The sequence below is a fragment of the Catharus ustulatus genome, chromosome 3, assembly GCF_009819885.2.
Source record: "Catharus ustulatus isolate bCatUst1 chromosome 3, bCatUst1.pri.v2, whole genome shotgun sequence".
Taxonomy (NCBI): Eukaryota; Metazoa; Chordata; class Aves; order Passeriformes; family Turdidae; genus Catharus; species Catharus ustulatus.
The window spans coordinates 42223091-42235548 of NC_046223.1; the positions used below are offsets into that span (position 1 = coordinate 42223091).

At 46.5% G+C, this 12458-nt stretch overlaps 2 protein-coding genes across 2 annotated transcripts in view; one reads left to right on the top strand and one right to left on the bottom strand.

The window, feature by feature from the left end:
- The window catches only part of KIF25 (kinesin family member 25), an 89205-nt gene extending 83583 nt beyond the window's left edge, over positions 1-5622 (top strand). Inside the window, exons 15-16 of the mRNA XM_033054580.1 lie at positions 1996-2101; positions 2827-5622. Coding sequence (XP_032910471.1) covers positions 1996-2078 — 83 coding nt within the window. The 3' untranslated portion in view covers positions 2079-2101; positions 2827-5622. The remainder of the gene's footprint in view (positions 1-1995; positions 2102-2826) is intronic.
- Positions 1-9838, bottom strand: part of FRMD1 (FERM domain containing 1) — a 42884-nt gene extending 33046 nt beyond the window's left edge. The window contains exon 1 of the mRNA XM_033054582.1: positions 9761-9838. The gene's annotated coding sequence lies outside the window, so the exon portion shown is untranslated. The remainder of the gene's footprint in view (positions 1-9760) is intronic.
- Between the last annotated feature and the right edge of the window lie 2620 nt (positions 9839-12458).

Consider the following 12458-nt stretch of genomic DNA (forward strand, 5'->3'; position numbering starts at 1 on the left):
CCAGACTTGTATAAGTGATAAGGCAGGTGGCTCCCTGGGCCACTGCCTGAAAACTCCCATGACATGGGGGAGTGCCCCATCCTTCAGCCAGGCACCTCTCCCACTCCCAAAGCAGAGATTTCAATGGGCTGTCAACAGGCACATGTCAGTGCAGAGGACTTCATCTATACTGTCCTCCCCCTCACTCCATCCCTACTCCCTGGGAAACCACTGCCTGAAATTCTCTACACCTTAACTCAAAGGAGGAGGTGGAACACTTAACTCAAAAGGCTGAGCCGCTGTATAACACCTTTTGTGAGGTAAGAACTGCCTTCCTCTCGAGGACTGATCCCAGGCTGCACAAGCAGCTCACAGCTGAAGTTCAGATATTAACAGAAATATGAGATGAAAGTTTTCTTTGCAGCCAAATGCAGAGTAGCCAACATCACCTTGACATTACAGCTAGGTTAGACAGTTTCCTCAGCAACTTATATTATTTTATGTATAGCTCTCTCCTCTCCAGTGCTCTCAGCATTCCTCTCAGGAAGTATCCTGTGGCACCTGAAGAATCCATCAGGAAGGGGAGAGGCTCCTCGAGGGTGGTTTAGGTATCAATGCCAGCAGAGACCTAAACCAGCAAGACACCAACCATGGGGTCCACTACATTTGATGTAAGATTTGATGTAAGACAGCCCCCAGCTGCCCTGAACAAAGGGTTTGACTCCCTCCCACCAGCAGCACAGCAGCAGAGGTGCTGCTGGCTGATGCCTGTCCCCAAAAGCCCCACACACCTGGGGACAGGTGCATACCCCAGCAAGGTCAGCCCAATGCAGTGGCTGTGGCAGTGCCACCCTCTCCCACCACCCACAGCCCAGCCCACCTTCAGGGAACAGGCTGTGAAGGGAGCCATGGGCTTTCCCTTCACCCTCCACAAGACACAGAAGATGAGGATCACAAGCAGCAGGGAAGCAGGCCATGTTATGCTAACACACATACACATACATGCATGTACATGTGTGTGTGTGCACTACATAGAAGTTTTAAAAACATGTGTTTAAAATCATGTTTTCCCTGGTTGGGAGAAAATTACGGCAGAATCAAATTTTTGTGTGGGAGATGGGAAAAGCAAACAATAATATAGAGTACAGCAAATAGAACCTGGATTTATCCCTCCCCTTTCAACTCTGTATTCAAGCATCAATTTTTAAAAATTATTTTTTAAAAGCAATTACCAGATAGATCCAGGAGTGTCCTTTTGCAAATATAGAAGCTGTTCCATGCACCTCCTTCCCCAAGCCAGCATATACAATGCTTCTTAATAAAGCAATTTTTGATTCAAGTTACGTAGAGCATTCCTTATAAGACAGAAGCGCACAAAAATGCAGACAAGGGGATTATTAAAGTATTTTTTCGGAGCAAGTAGTTAGCTTAACAAGACCTAGGAGTTTTTAAAATATTGATTTAAACTCAAAGCAAGTGAGAAAAGACATGTGACTTTATAGGACATGTGAAAGCTGCTATTAACTGAAATATTGAAAGGAAAATTCTGATTTATCTTCTCTTATTGAAATAATTATACTGACATGGTCTCAGGCTCTGGACTACACACTATTAACAGCTATATATAAATTACAGATGTCTGCAGAATGACTTGAGGGCAACAGGTCACCACTATTATTGCCAGCTGATGTAATTCATGCCATAAACTTTATCAACAGCATAAAGACCTCGGAGTATGAACTTTTCAACATAAGGAGGTTTATCTTAATTGTCCAACGGCTGCACTGGCCAGTACACGTTCCATCTCACAAGGGGATAGCACAGCCAGTGAAGACAGTCATGGGGCTCAAAATAGAACTGAAAGTAGGACAAAAGAGTGACCATAAAAAAACAAACATTCACACAGATTCCTTTGGACAGCTGAAGAAACTGACTCCCACTTCCCCATAGCCTCTATAATAAAAAGTTTCTGGAAAGTTTTTTCCCACACCTGCTTTTTCCATTTGAATTTTTAAGAGCACAGCTGTGGACCCTTGGAACAGGGGAGTAAGAAAGGCAGAAGAGAAGGTGTTTTGCTTCTCCCGATTCAAAACAAATGAGTTTGTGGACCCTCCCATGACAGGTAAGGGGTTAAAGAAAAAATGTCCTTAATCTGAAGGGGGAGGTCAAACACAAACCCAGCTCAACCTTCTCTTCTTTAGAGGTATGTTAGGATGTGATAAAACATAATGAATCATTAACTTGCTAGCAATGTGTGTTTACACCTTTACTTTTTTTTTTTTTAAAAAGTTGTGAGTCAAGAGTAACTGCCCAATGAAAACAAGTGACCAGAAGGAATGCTCTTACTTAAACATACACAATTTCAGACTGCCCATATGCCATTCTTTTGTTTACCACAGATTTTAACCTCTTAACCTCAATTAAACCATAAAAGCTCCAGCAAATGCACTGCAGATGAATTAATAAAAGCTGAAGTCAATCATCAGCCTCTGGGACATCCTACAGGTTGTTTTTGTTGTGTTGCTTTTTTTTAAACAAACATCACTTCATGTTTTAGCTCCTGCAGAAGTGCATTTTGAGATGTTTTTGCTTGGTCAAAGGCCCAGCAAGTCTATCAATTAAAAGAGTCAAAGGCACTATTTATTTGTATTCTTCTGGTATCAGACAGGAGGCTTATTAGTGCCCAGAGTGGTGGCACAGCTTATTTAGCAGTGTTTATTTTACCTAAACACACATGCAGAGGATCTCTGGAAAACATGCCTGTCATTAACTTCAAGCCTTCTCTCGCTAAGCAGCTCAAACATGGTCATAAAAACCCAATTAAATCTTCTCCCCCTCTCTCCACAGACTCTCAAGTTGCCTCCCAGGACAGGGCCAGAAGCTCAGCATTTGCTGGGTCAAAGCAGGAATGGATGAGGCTTGCCACAGCAAGGTGGGTAAGAGCAGCAGAGGAGGAAGAGGAGTTGAATGAGAAGGAAGGAGCTTCAGGTGCCAGCAGGATGGCTCACTGAAACACCTCACACCCCACCATATACCCAATGACACAAGGATGTCCTGGAACTGCTGAATTTGGGGTCATGCCACTGCCAGCCTGTCTGGAAAAAGGTCTCATCCAGACAGCATGTGGGTTCTTGCAATGAATGCCACTGTATTTTATACACTAGTTCATAACACCACAGCAAATTGGGTCCTAATTATCATTTCAGCCTCCAGGTACAGCTACAACCACATCTCAAGGGGATAAAGGGAATAGATGAACGAGCCATAACTTACTACCTCAGAGTACCAAAACAGAACAAAGCTCTTATCGATCAAGAAAAAAGCACAGGTAATACTGTGCTTCTCTCACAAACAGCTGAAACAAGCTCCTTAAGGTTTATGACAGTAAAACCTCTGCTTTTGCTAGAGCTGATAGAGAATGAGCACTGAGCATCTTCCTGATGAAACCTTCCCACAGCAGCCCTACGGCCTCTCATCAAAAATCGTCCAGAAACATTAAGACTCTTCTTAATATTTTCCAGACATCATCCAGAGATGTCTTAGGCTTCTAAGAACACTAGACTCTTAGGTGCAGTTTCACAAACAGCTTAAGCAGCTTTAATCAAGGCAGTCCTGCAGCAAGACACAGACAACTGCCTGGAAACAAATCTGCCTCTGGCAGCAGCCCACACTTGGGCTGCCTTGTACTCATGATGAAACACAGTCATAAAACTGAACCCCCCCCCTGCACCTTCCAGGTATTTTGTCCCCTCAGATGCACACTGTAGGGCACCAGTACTATCTGCAAAAGAGAGCAATAAAGAGCCTGAGCAAATAAAAGATGTCATGATGGCAAGTATAAGCCTTTGTCAGCAATTTTAAAAAACTCCACCCACCTCCTTTGACTAACCCCTGCAATGATGAAAAGTTCTCCTAGAAGGTGCATCAACCAGGAGGGAGCGGAAACAAAGTTGCTTGTCAGGGCAGAAAACAAGATTGCAGCTAAATAGCTTTATGTCATGGCTGTAAGATGATGTGAAAAGTGCTACCTGTGATCAGCAGTCAGGACAACTAGGTCACATCCTGCAGCAAATTCCCAGAAGCACATTGACTCTTCAAATGTGTCTACCTCAGCATCATTCCAGGACTAGCACAACATATCCAAGGGCAAAGATGCCACAGGGAGGTAAGGTACCAAATCTGGTAGAACACAATCTGGTAGAACATCCACACACTGCTTTTGGGGTAGAATACACACCTGTCTTCAAACACTGCACACTAATTTGTAGGAAACCCCAATTCAAAGCCAAGACACCTCCCAGTCACTTGGGTGCTCTGAAGAACTGGACTCCAGAACCAGTGCAGCTTGGCTGTGGACAGGTGCAACACTGACAGCAGAGACAACCAGCTTCAGCCCACACATGGGGGATGCAACTACAGGAGGCTTTCTGCACCTGGACAGGTGTGAGCACAGCCCTCTCACAGGGCAGGGATGTGGGCCTGGCTCCCACCTTTCCTTTAGGATTTTTCAAGAGGTGAAATGCAAGATGCCTTCAGAAACTCCAGGGCTGTGAACCCAAGCAGATGTGACAGGTGGGGAAATCGCTGAGCATTGGTCTTAGACACCAGCCAACATGCTTTCTTCCTTTCTTCCTGCACAAGCAGCACTCCTTGGTGACACTGAGCTTTAGCAACAGCAAGGAAAACGCTTTCTCTCTAGCGTCCATTGCAGGATTAGATGCAGCTCTTAGTTAGGCATGACTGCTCAGGCTCCCCACATTTGTGCTACAAAATCTTCCTGCCCCACATCAAGCAGCACAAGTGAATCCTAGAACAGTAAATGTGCTCTAGTGTCTGTAACTTTTCTGCTCTGCACATCTGTACAATGCGCTTAGGAAGAAGGGATCTTCCAAAAATTCTGTGGACACTTGTTCCTAACCTGGGACCATGCTGCTGTGATACTCTGTAGGCTACCCCAGACCTTAAGCTCAAAGACAGGGACAGGGCTCCTAATCCAGGGATGGTGACATGCTCTTGCAGCCAAATAAAAGTGACTCATGGGTGCACTAACTAGTCCTCAAGGAGAGGAAAAAATGTTTAACAAAGGACAGAGCACCAAAGCAGGTGTTCTGAAGCACATGGAAGCACAAGGGCAGGGCAGCAATGGCAGGACCACGAAGGGTGGCTGCCACACTTCCATCCACCTCTCCCATGGGATGAAAAAAGCTCCTCAGCAGTTTGCTCCCTTTGAGGACAGCACTACATGAATCACTTTATGAACTTAATATTTAGCTGAAACAAAACTGAGTTCAGGAGCTCTTTGAAAGAAACAGACAATGAGTATTAAAGGCTTCAGGCAAAAAGAGACGAATTAGGATCTCACAGGGATTATGTTTTTCCATTGCTTTTAAGTGATGGAAAGTAGCTTTGAATTTTTGTACACAAAACCAGGCAGCCTTTTAAAATACATTTTTTTCAGTACTACATGCAAAATTTAGCAATGAACACATTTTAAAGAACACCCAAACAGCAAAGTCTGCATCTAGAGCATGCAATTCCTTTCCAGCATGCTTTTTTACCTGGAAAGACAAACAGTCGTCTTGTGGCAAGATCAGTGGATCAACTGATCCTTCCTTTTCACTGATTGGTAAAAGTAGTATTAGTAGTAGTGTGCACCCTATTGCATCTGAGTACCAACACACAGTTTCTCATTGCAATTAATTTCATTACTGCTGCATAGTCTACTAATGGACTTGTTTATTGCATACCAATCACTTATAAGTCTTTCTCATACTTCATAAATCAAGCACATTAATTAAAGTTTTAGAGTAAGCAGCAATTTAAGATATCAATTGGTCTAGGCAACTGCAGAAGCACAAGAAAGAACCAGCAAAATATGGCATTGGGCATGAGCCAGCCTCAGTATCCATTACACCTCACACAGAGCAGCTGCAAAGGAGGCCTGGTCAGAAATGCCAAGCTCCATTTTCTCAGCTGGATCCTAATACACATGACATGAGATCTTGCAAAAGTTAAGAGGAGTGAGTTGCTGGAACAGCCATTCAGTAACAGCACCCTTGCCACCCCCCAAACACACCAACACGCCTCCTTTGAGATGGGCCCTTAGGGAAATCTCATTTATGAGCACACATATGCACAGCTGGGAGTGCAGCAAAGACAATGCCAGTCCAGAACAAAAACAGAGACACTTCAATTTAGCACTCCAGTGCTTGGCAATTCTGCCTTGTAAATCGCAGATCATCTTTTCTGTCTATGGGAAACAGGAGAGGCAAAGTACGGGCAGCAAGTTCTTTACAATAAGGGAAAGCCAGGCTTCCTTCACAGGCACTGCAGCTGTCAGGAAACGTAGGAAGAGCAGGAGAGCAGCAGCAGGACCTGGCCTCTCCACTGCCAACTCAGAAAAGAAGCACCTTCCCATACCATGCAAATTGTAAATGCAGGACACCTCCTGACCCAGAAGCCTATTAGTTAATTCTCCAACTGGAAACATACTCCATTTTTAGTCTACCAAGGCTATAAACAGGATTTCTCCCAAGGGAATCCATTATACTCTTGCCTCCAGCACAACAGATGAGAGATACTCTTCTACAAGCCTGTCTTTGCACAACTTATTTTACAGGGATAGTATCTTTTCACTTGAGCTAGGGTAGACTGATTGGGAACGTATCCCTAAGACTCCAGAAGTTTGTTGCAGAATTGTCCAAAATTTTTTGCATTTCTATTCTCACCAAGATCTTGTAACAGTTAAAGAAGCAGCAGACTACAAAGTCTTCATTAAATAAATAAATAAAGAGCAAAGCGTAATTATAATTTCACAAGCTTGGGCTGCAGGACAAATGAGGAGAGACAACATTTTTTTGTTTTTTTTTAAACAATGTAACAAATGCTTCTGAGTCAGAATAGCTTTGCTACCAGTAATAACCATGTAAAAAAAATAAATTGGCTTGCTTCCCCTGAGGAAGGGGAAAGTCCACTGCTGATCTCATTGCATTTGAATCCCTATCTAAATATTCAGACCAACCAGGGAACTTCTGCATCAGTTTGCTTCTAACTTTTTCCCCCTCAGAGTACAGCTAGTCTTGAAAATATTCAGAGCAGAGAGGAATACTGATTTATGTGAAGTGGACAAAAAGAATAGATAAAACTCCACCTGGAACACAGCTTGCCACTGCTACAAGTGTGAAATTGCCAATCTGTCAATACCTTGATAAAATTAACACAAACAGCAGGGTTTTTATGATTAGATGCAATTTCAGAGACTGCACACAGCACTGCCAGACATCAACTTCAGCAAAGCAATGGGGAAGACACAGCCAAAAAAAAAAGAAACAGAACCAAAAAAAAAAAAAAAAAGCAGCAAAAAACCCAGCCTTTCAGAGTGCTGCTTTTTTGAGGTGATGCTGAATTGTGCAAAAAGACGAAACAGAGGGGGAAAAAAGAAAAGGGAAATATAAGAAATGGTTAAACAACAAGCAAATTCTCTTCTCCTGTGATTCTCCGGGGAGCAGCTCCTCCTTGTCAGAGGATCTTGTTTGGGCCAAGCTCACCGTTTGTCTGTGCACACACACTACGAATGAAGGTACCACTGCTTGACACCACCAAGATAATCAAGCAGCAGCGCAGTAACAGGGGACTTTCTGCAAGAAAAGACGTGTAACCCTGGAGCACAGTAAGCATGCAAGTCATTTACATTGTCTCACTTTGGAGGAACAGTAGGGCAACGACTTTACTACAAAAGCCAGCTGATAGAGAGCTAATCACTGGATTCATATGCTTTTTACCTGCAGTGTTGAGAAAAGTGCTGTAGCTTTAAAGTACTATCAGCTTTGATTTAAAAAAAAACCCAAAAAACCAATTAACTAAAATATAGCAAACAAAAAAAGCCAAAACCCCACAAAAATTCACCCATAAAAACCCTAAATTATTTGGCCCTCACCTGGGTCTAAAAACTGCTGTCAAAAAAAGGCTTAGATGAGAAAACCACATGTAAATCCAAATGATTTTGGTGTTACTGGTGTTTATCCCATTTTATGAAGTTTGTATAAAAAATCTAGTTTACAGTAGCAAAAATTCTAAGGGAAAAAATAAAAACAAACCTGTGCAAAAAGCACAAACAGTATTCTTTGGTAGACTACTGCAAAGAATCACTACAACTCATGTTCTTCAACAGCATTGTGTAGACTTATTTTCGTCTTATTCTTTTTTGTTTCCTCCTCTCTTTTCTTCCTTAAGGTGATCTCTACAAGAAACACACCTCCCACCTGCTTCTTAGATTCTATTTTTTTCTGATTTGGCACTTCTTATCTGAAACCAAAACACAGATTACTACACAGACTCCCACCACCACCAGTGCTGAAACCAGAACACTTTGAATAAGAGTGTTTAACTGTACAGCTAAATGGGAGGAATAAACCACAGTAAGGTCAAGGCGTTCTGTTGTCATTCCAAATTTTCCAGGAACAAAATAAATTTAAAAGCTAAACAAATTAATGGGTCACTAATGTTCAAACAGTTGTGGTTTGCTGCTTTGGGTTTTTAAAAACACTTTTGAAGTACTTATTGTCAGGGCCCGGGCATCACAGCTGAAGAAGGGACAGGGTTCAGACAGTGTGCTAGTTTTCTGGCGTGGTGGAAAAACACAGATGTGCATTTTAAATGCCACAGGGGAGTTAACCTGAGAGCCTGTTACTGCCGAACAGCAGGAGAAACATCTCTCGAGGCAGACGATGACGACTTCTCAGCACAGAAAACCCAAAGCCTTTCCCTGTAATTCGTTACCAAAAAAGAATTCCAAGAGGTGCAAACACAACGAGGTATGGAGACTTGTGCCTTTCTGACGCCCACCCCTTCTCCCGCGCTCACACACCTGCTGGGACACTCTCCTCCTTCCCCGCCCCGCATGGCTGCATCCAGGTCCCTGCCGGCTGTCAGACCACCCAGACCAGCCCCACGAGATGCTTCCAGCCCCTCGCCCCCGAGGCTGCCCCACGGCAGAGGCGGCACCACACGGGGGGGACCCGCGGGGCCGCGTCCCTGTCACTCTCCCTCGGCACCTGCCAGGCAGGTGGCAGCCAACCGAGCGCCAGCTGGGACGCGTCCCACATCGTGCCATCGCACGGGAGCTCTGGGACACGGCCAGCCGCCCCGGGTGTCTCCTGAGGCACAGCTGGTGTATTGCTGATCCCGCCCCAGCATCACCCCATCACCCAGCACCAGCGAGACCCACCGGCGGTGCCCGGTGCACGACAGCGAGGGAAGGATAAGTTACCACGACCCCGGGCTCCTCCAGAGCCCCAGTCCCTGCTGTCCCCACCCTGTGCCTGCCCGCTCCGCTGCCTCCTCCCGGGAGCAGCAGCAGCCACGAGCGCGCAGGGACATCCACGGCGGCGGCTCCGACGGGAAAACCCCCTGATAACGCGACACGGCCGGAGATCGCCCCGGCCGAGGCTCGCACCGCCCATCCAGCCGCGAAGTTGTAAATACACTTTCGCAGCCGCTGCCGCGCGGTGGGACCGAGCCCCGCAGCACGGAGCCTCTGCCGGCTCCGCGGGCAGCGCACCCCGGTCCCAGCGCCCTCGCCCCGCATTCCCGGCCCGGGCGATGGGAGCAGCCGCGCGCCCCGCGGCTCTCTCCGCCCGCAGCCGCCCCGCACCCCCCGGGACCCGTCCCCCTCGCCTTTGTCCCTCGGCAGCTCACCGGGACCGCGCCGCCTCCCCCCCGCTGCCAGGGAGCCCGGGGACAACCCCTGGGCGCTGTCCCGAGAGCGGAGCCCGGGACTCACCGCGGGGCAGCCCCCGGCGCGGAGCTCCTCCGGTGCAGCATGCAGCGGGGCAGCGGCGGCGCACGCCGGGCCCGGGAGGAGCACCGGGGCGGGGCGGGGCCAGCGGGGCGGCACACGGGAGGGAGCTCGGGGGCGGGCCGGGACCGGCGCTGCGCCGGGCTGGCAGCGGGGACGCGGCCGTGTGCGCTGGGGAGGGGCTGCCGGCGGGGCTGCGGGGCGAGCTTGGTTTTGGGGGGTGCTCAGTGCGCCGTGCTGGCAGCAGTGAAGTTTGCGATGGGGAAATTGCAATTAAGAGTGACCGCAGCAAGTCACTGGAAGTCGGTGCCGCAGCCAGGTTAACTGGGGAGATGGCACAAAGCGAGATGTGCGGTGTAAGAGTCGAGAACGGATCTGGGAGCTCCGCACCTGGCTCGGGGGGGACGTGCTGTGCTGCACGCATGGCATAAACCTTCTCGTTTCCCTCCCTCTTGTGTGTTATAATCTGCTTTTTAATGTAGTAATTTTCTGAAAGAAGGCGGGCATCATCTCAAGTTCTGTCGAGTTGCTCCCTCGCGAGTATGTTGTTGCTCAATTTCCCCACATATCCAGTTGCATGTGAGGATGCAGCCGCTATGGGCGCTGGGCTGGCAGCAGGCTGTAAGGGGAGCAGGTGGGAAGTCTTTTGCTCAGTGTTGCACAACTGCATAGCAAAAAAATTGAGATTTCCCCAGAGGAACCACAAGAGCGAGCCTGACTTGCTGGTCTGACATGGCCACCTGACAGGGTGATGTGAGCAGGGCACCAGGTCACCTGCACTTACCCCCAGGTTTTAATCCTTCATTTGAGGTTGGACAGCAGCTTGGGTAAAATCTCAGCCTTGCTGAGATTTTTATCCTTGCATGGATAATAAAGAGGACAGCTTACTTTTGCCTCTTCCCAGCTGGACTGTAACAGTGAGGCTGCTCTGTGAGCAGAGGATCATCTCATCCCATAACAATCTTCTTAGAGAAAATATTGGTGTCTTACTCATTATCTGAGCAAATGGACAGGCACCTCATTTCAGGAATAGCAACTCCCAGTAGCGGAGGTGAAGTCTTTCATGGTTTGTCCATTTGTTAAGCCAAGGCTGATGTATGTAGTTGCCCTCTCAGCATGCCAGCTGTTTCAAATGCTATTCTGAGGTGCCTAATGTGTGGTTTCACGGGCAGCTGACTTGGCATGACATCTTCCTTCTGTCCATGCAAACATGTCACACTGTCCATTTTTGTTCTTCACTATCTTCTGTTTCCTTCACTTCCTTTTCTCATGGCTGTAGCACCTTCCTTAAAACAGCACTTCAGATTGCTAAACTGCCCAATTTCACTAAATGGACAGAAAATCCCAGCTTTTTTCTTGGTTTGTTTTTGTTTTGTTTTGTTTGGGTTTGGTTTTGTTTTTTTGTTTTTGCTAGAAGAGTGGTCCTCTCTGTTGGTGGATTAGATTGTCTCATGGAGTGGTCCAACCAGTGCTGGAGTCAGCATCTTGTAATATCACCTACTCTTCATCACTTGCTTTCTAGCATGCATTTGCAGGATTGAATGCAAGGGCACAGAATCTGGTGCCCAAGTGTAGGCTCTGTTGTTGAACCTGCTCTTATTTAACCTGCCCTGTACCGTGCAGAAAGCCTGCAGTGGAACCAGCACAGTAGTCTCATCACAGTAGGACTTTCTGCCATGCTTTGACAGCTAGTAGAGAACTTGAAATGTTAGCAAACAGCTCTGAACAATTGCTGCATTCTTCTGGGTTTCGATAATTTGAAAAAGAAAATCATGGCTCCAGTTTCTGTGCTTTAGCTGTCACAGGAGGGAAGCACCATGTCTAGGCTGTTGAGACAGGGGTGTGCTCTGTGGCTCACCACCTTAACCTGCTCTCCTCATGATTTGCACTAGAATCCTTAGAGGTATTTCCTCCATACAGAACCTGAGTAGGAGAGTAAGAAAATTGTGGGTCGTGCAGGTGATGTTCCCAATGTAACCATGATCGTAATGGAATACAGTACAAAATGTCAGGTACCATTGCCTTAATTGGAAGTTTAGTAATTATTGCACATAGCTGGTCTTCTAGGATTGTGTGTCACCCTAGAGAAAACAAGCTGCGTTTTGAGAAACATCAGGACTGCAGGAAAATTGAGATAGTGTCAGCCTGTTTGTTTTTGAAGGAGACATCAAAGTGTTGGAGTCTGAAGATATCTGTGTTCCAAGGAAATACCACGGCAAGTTTTCAAAGCATCAACTCCAGCTCTCCTTCTTGCAGTGCTGATAAGCAGTTTCACCCGGCTTGCTCTGTAGAGTGGAAGCTGGAAAGCTGGAGACAGGGATTTGTGGATTGGTTCTTAAAAGCTGATATTTTCAGAAAAAAGAGCAGCTTTTGTAAGCCGATGTCTCATGCAGAGTCAAGCCGGAGTCAGAGGGACCCCATGCAAAAATAAAAGTTTGCATAAGCAGATGTCTTTACTCATGGTCTTGTCTGCATTGCATGTAGACAAAGAGATCTTCCAGTGCAAAAGGGAAAGCCGTGGCTTGCCTTCTCTCTCCCAGAAAAAGTATCCCTTTCCTTTTCTTACGATAATTACCACAGTGCACGTAGGAGATAATTTTATTGCTACTATTTATTGTCTAGTTCATGAGCAGCACCTCAGCTTGGAGAGAAATGGGTTGCTTGTAGAGTTTTAAAACAAAAG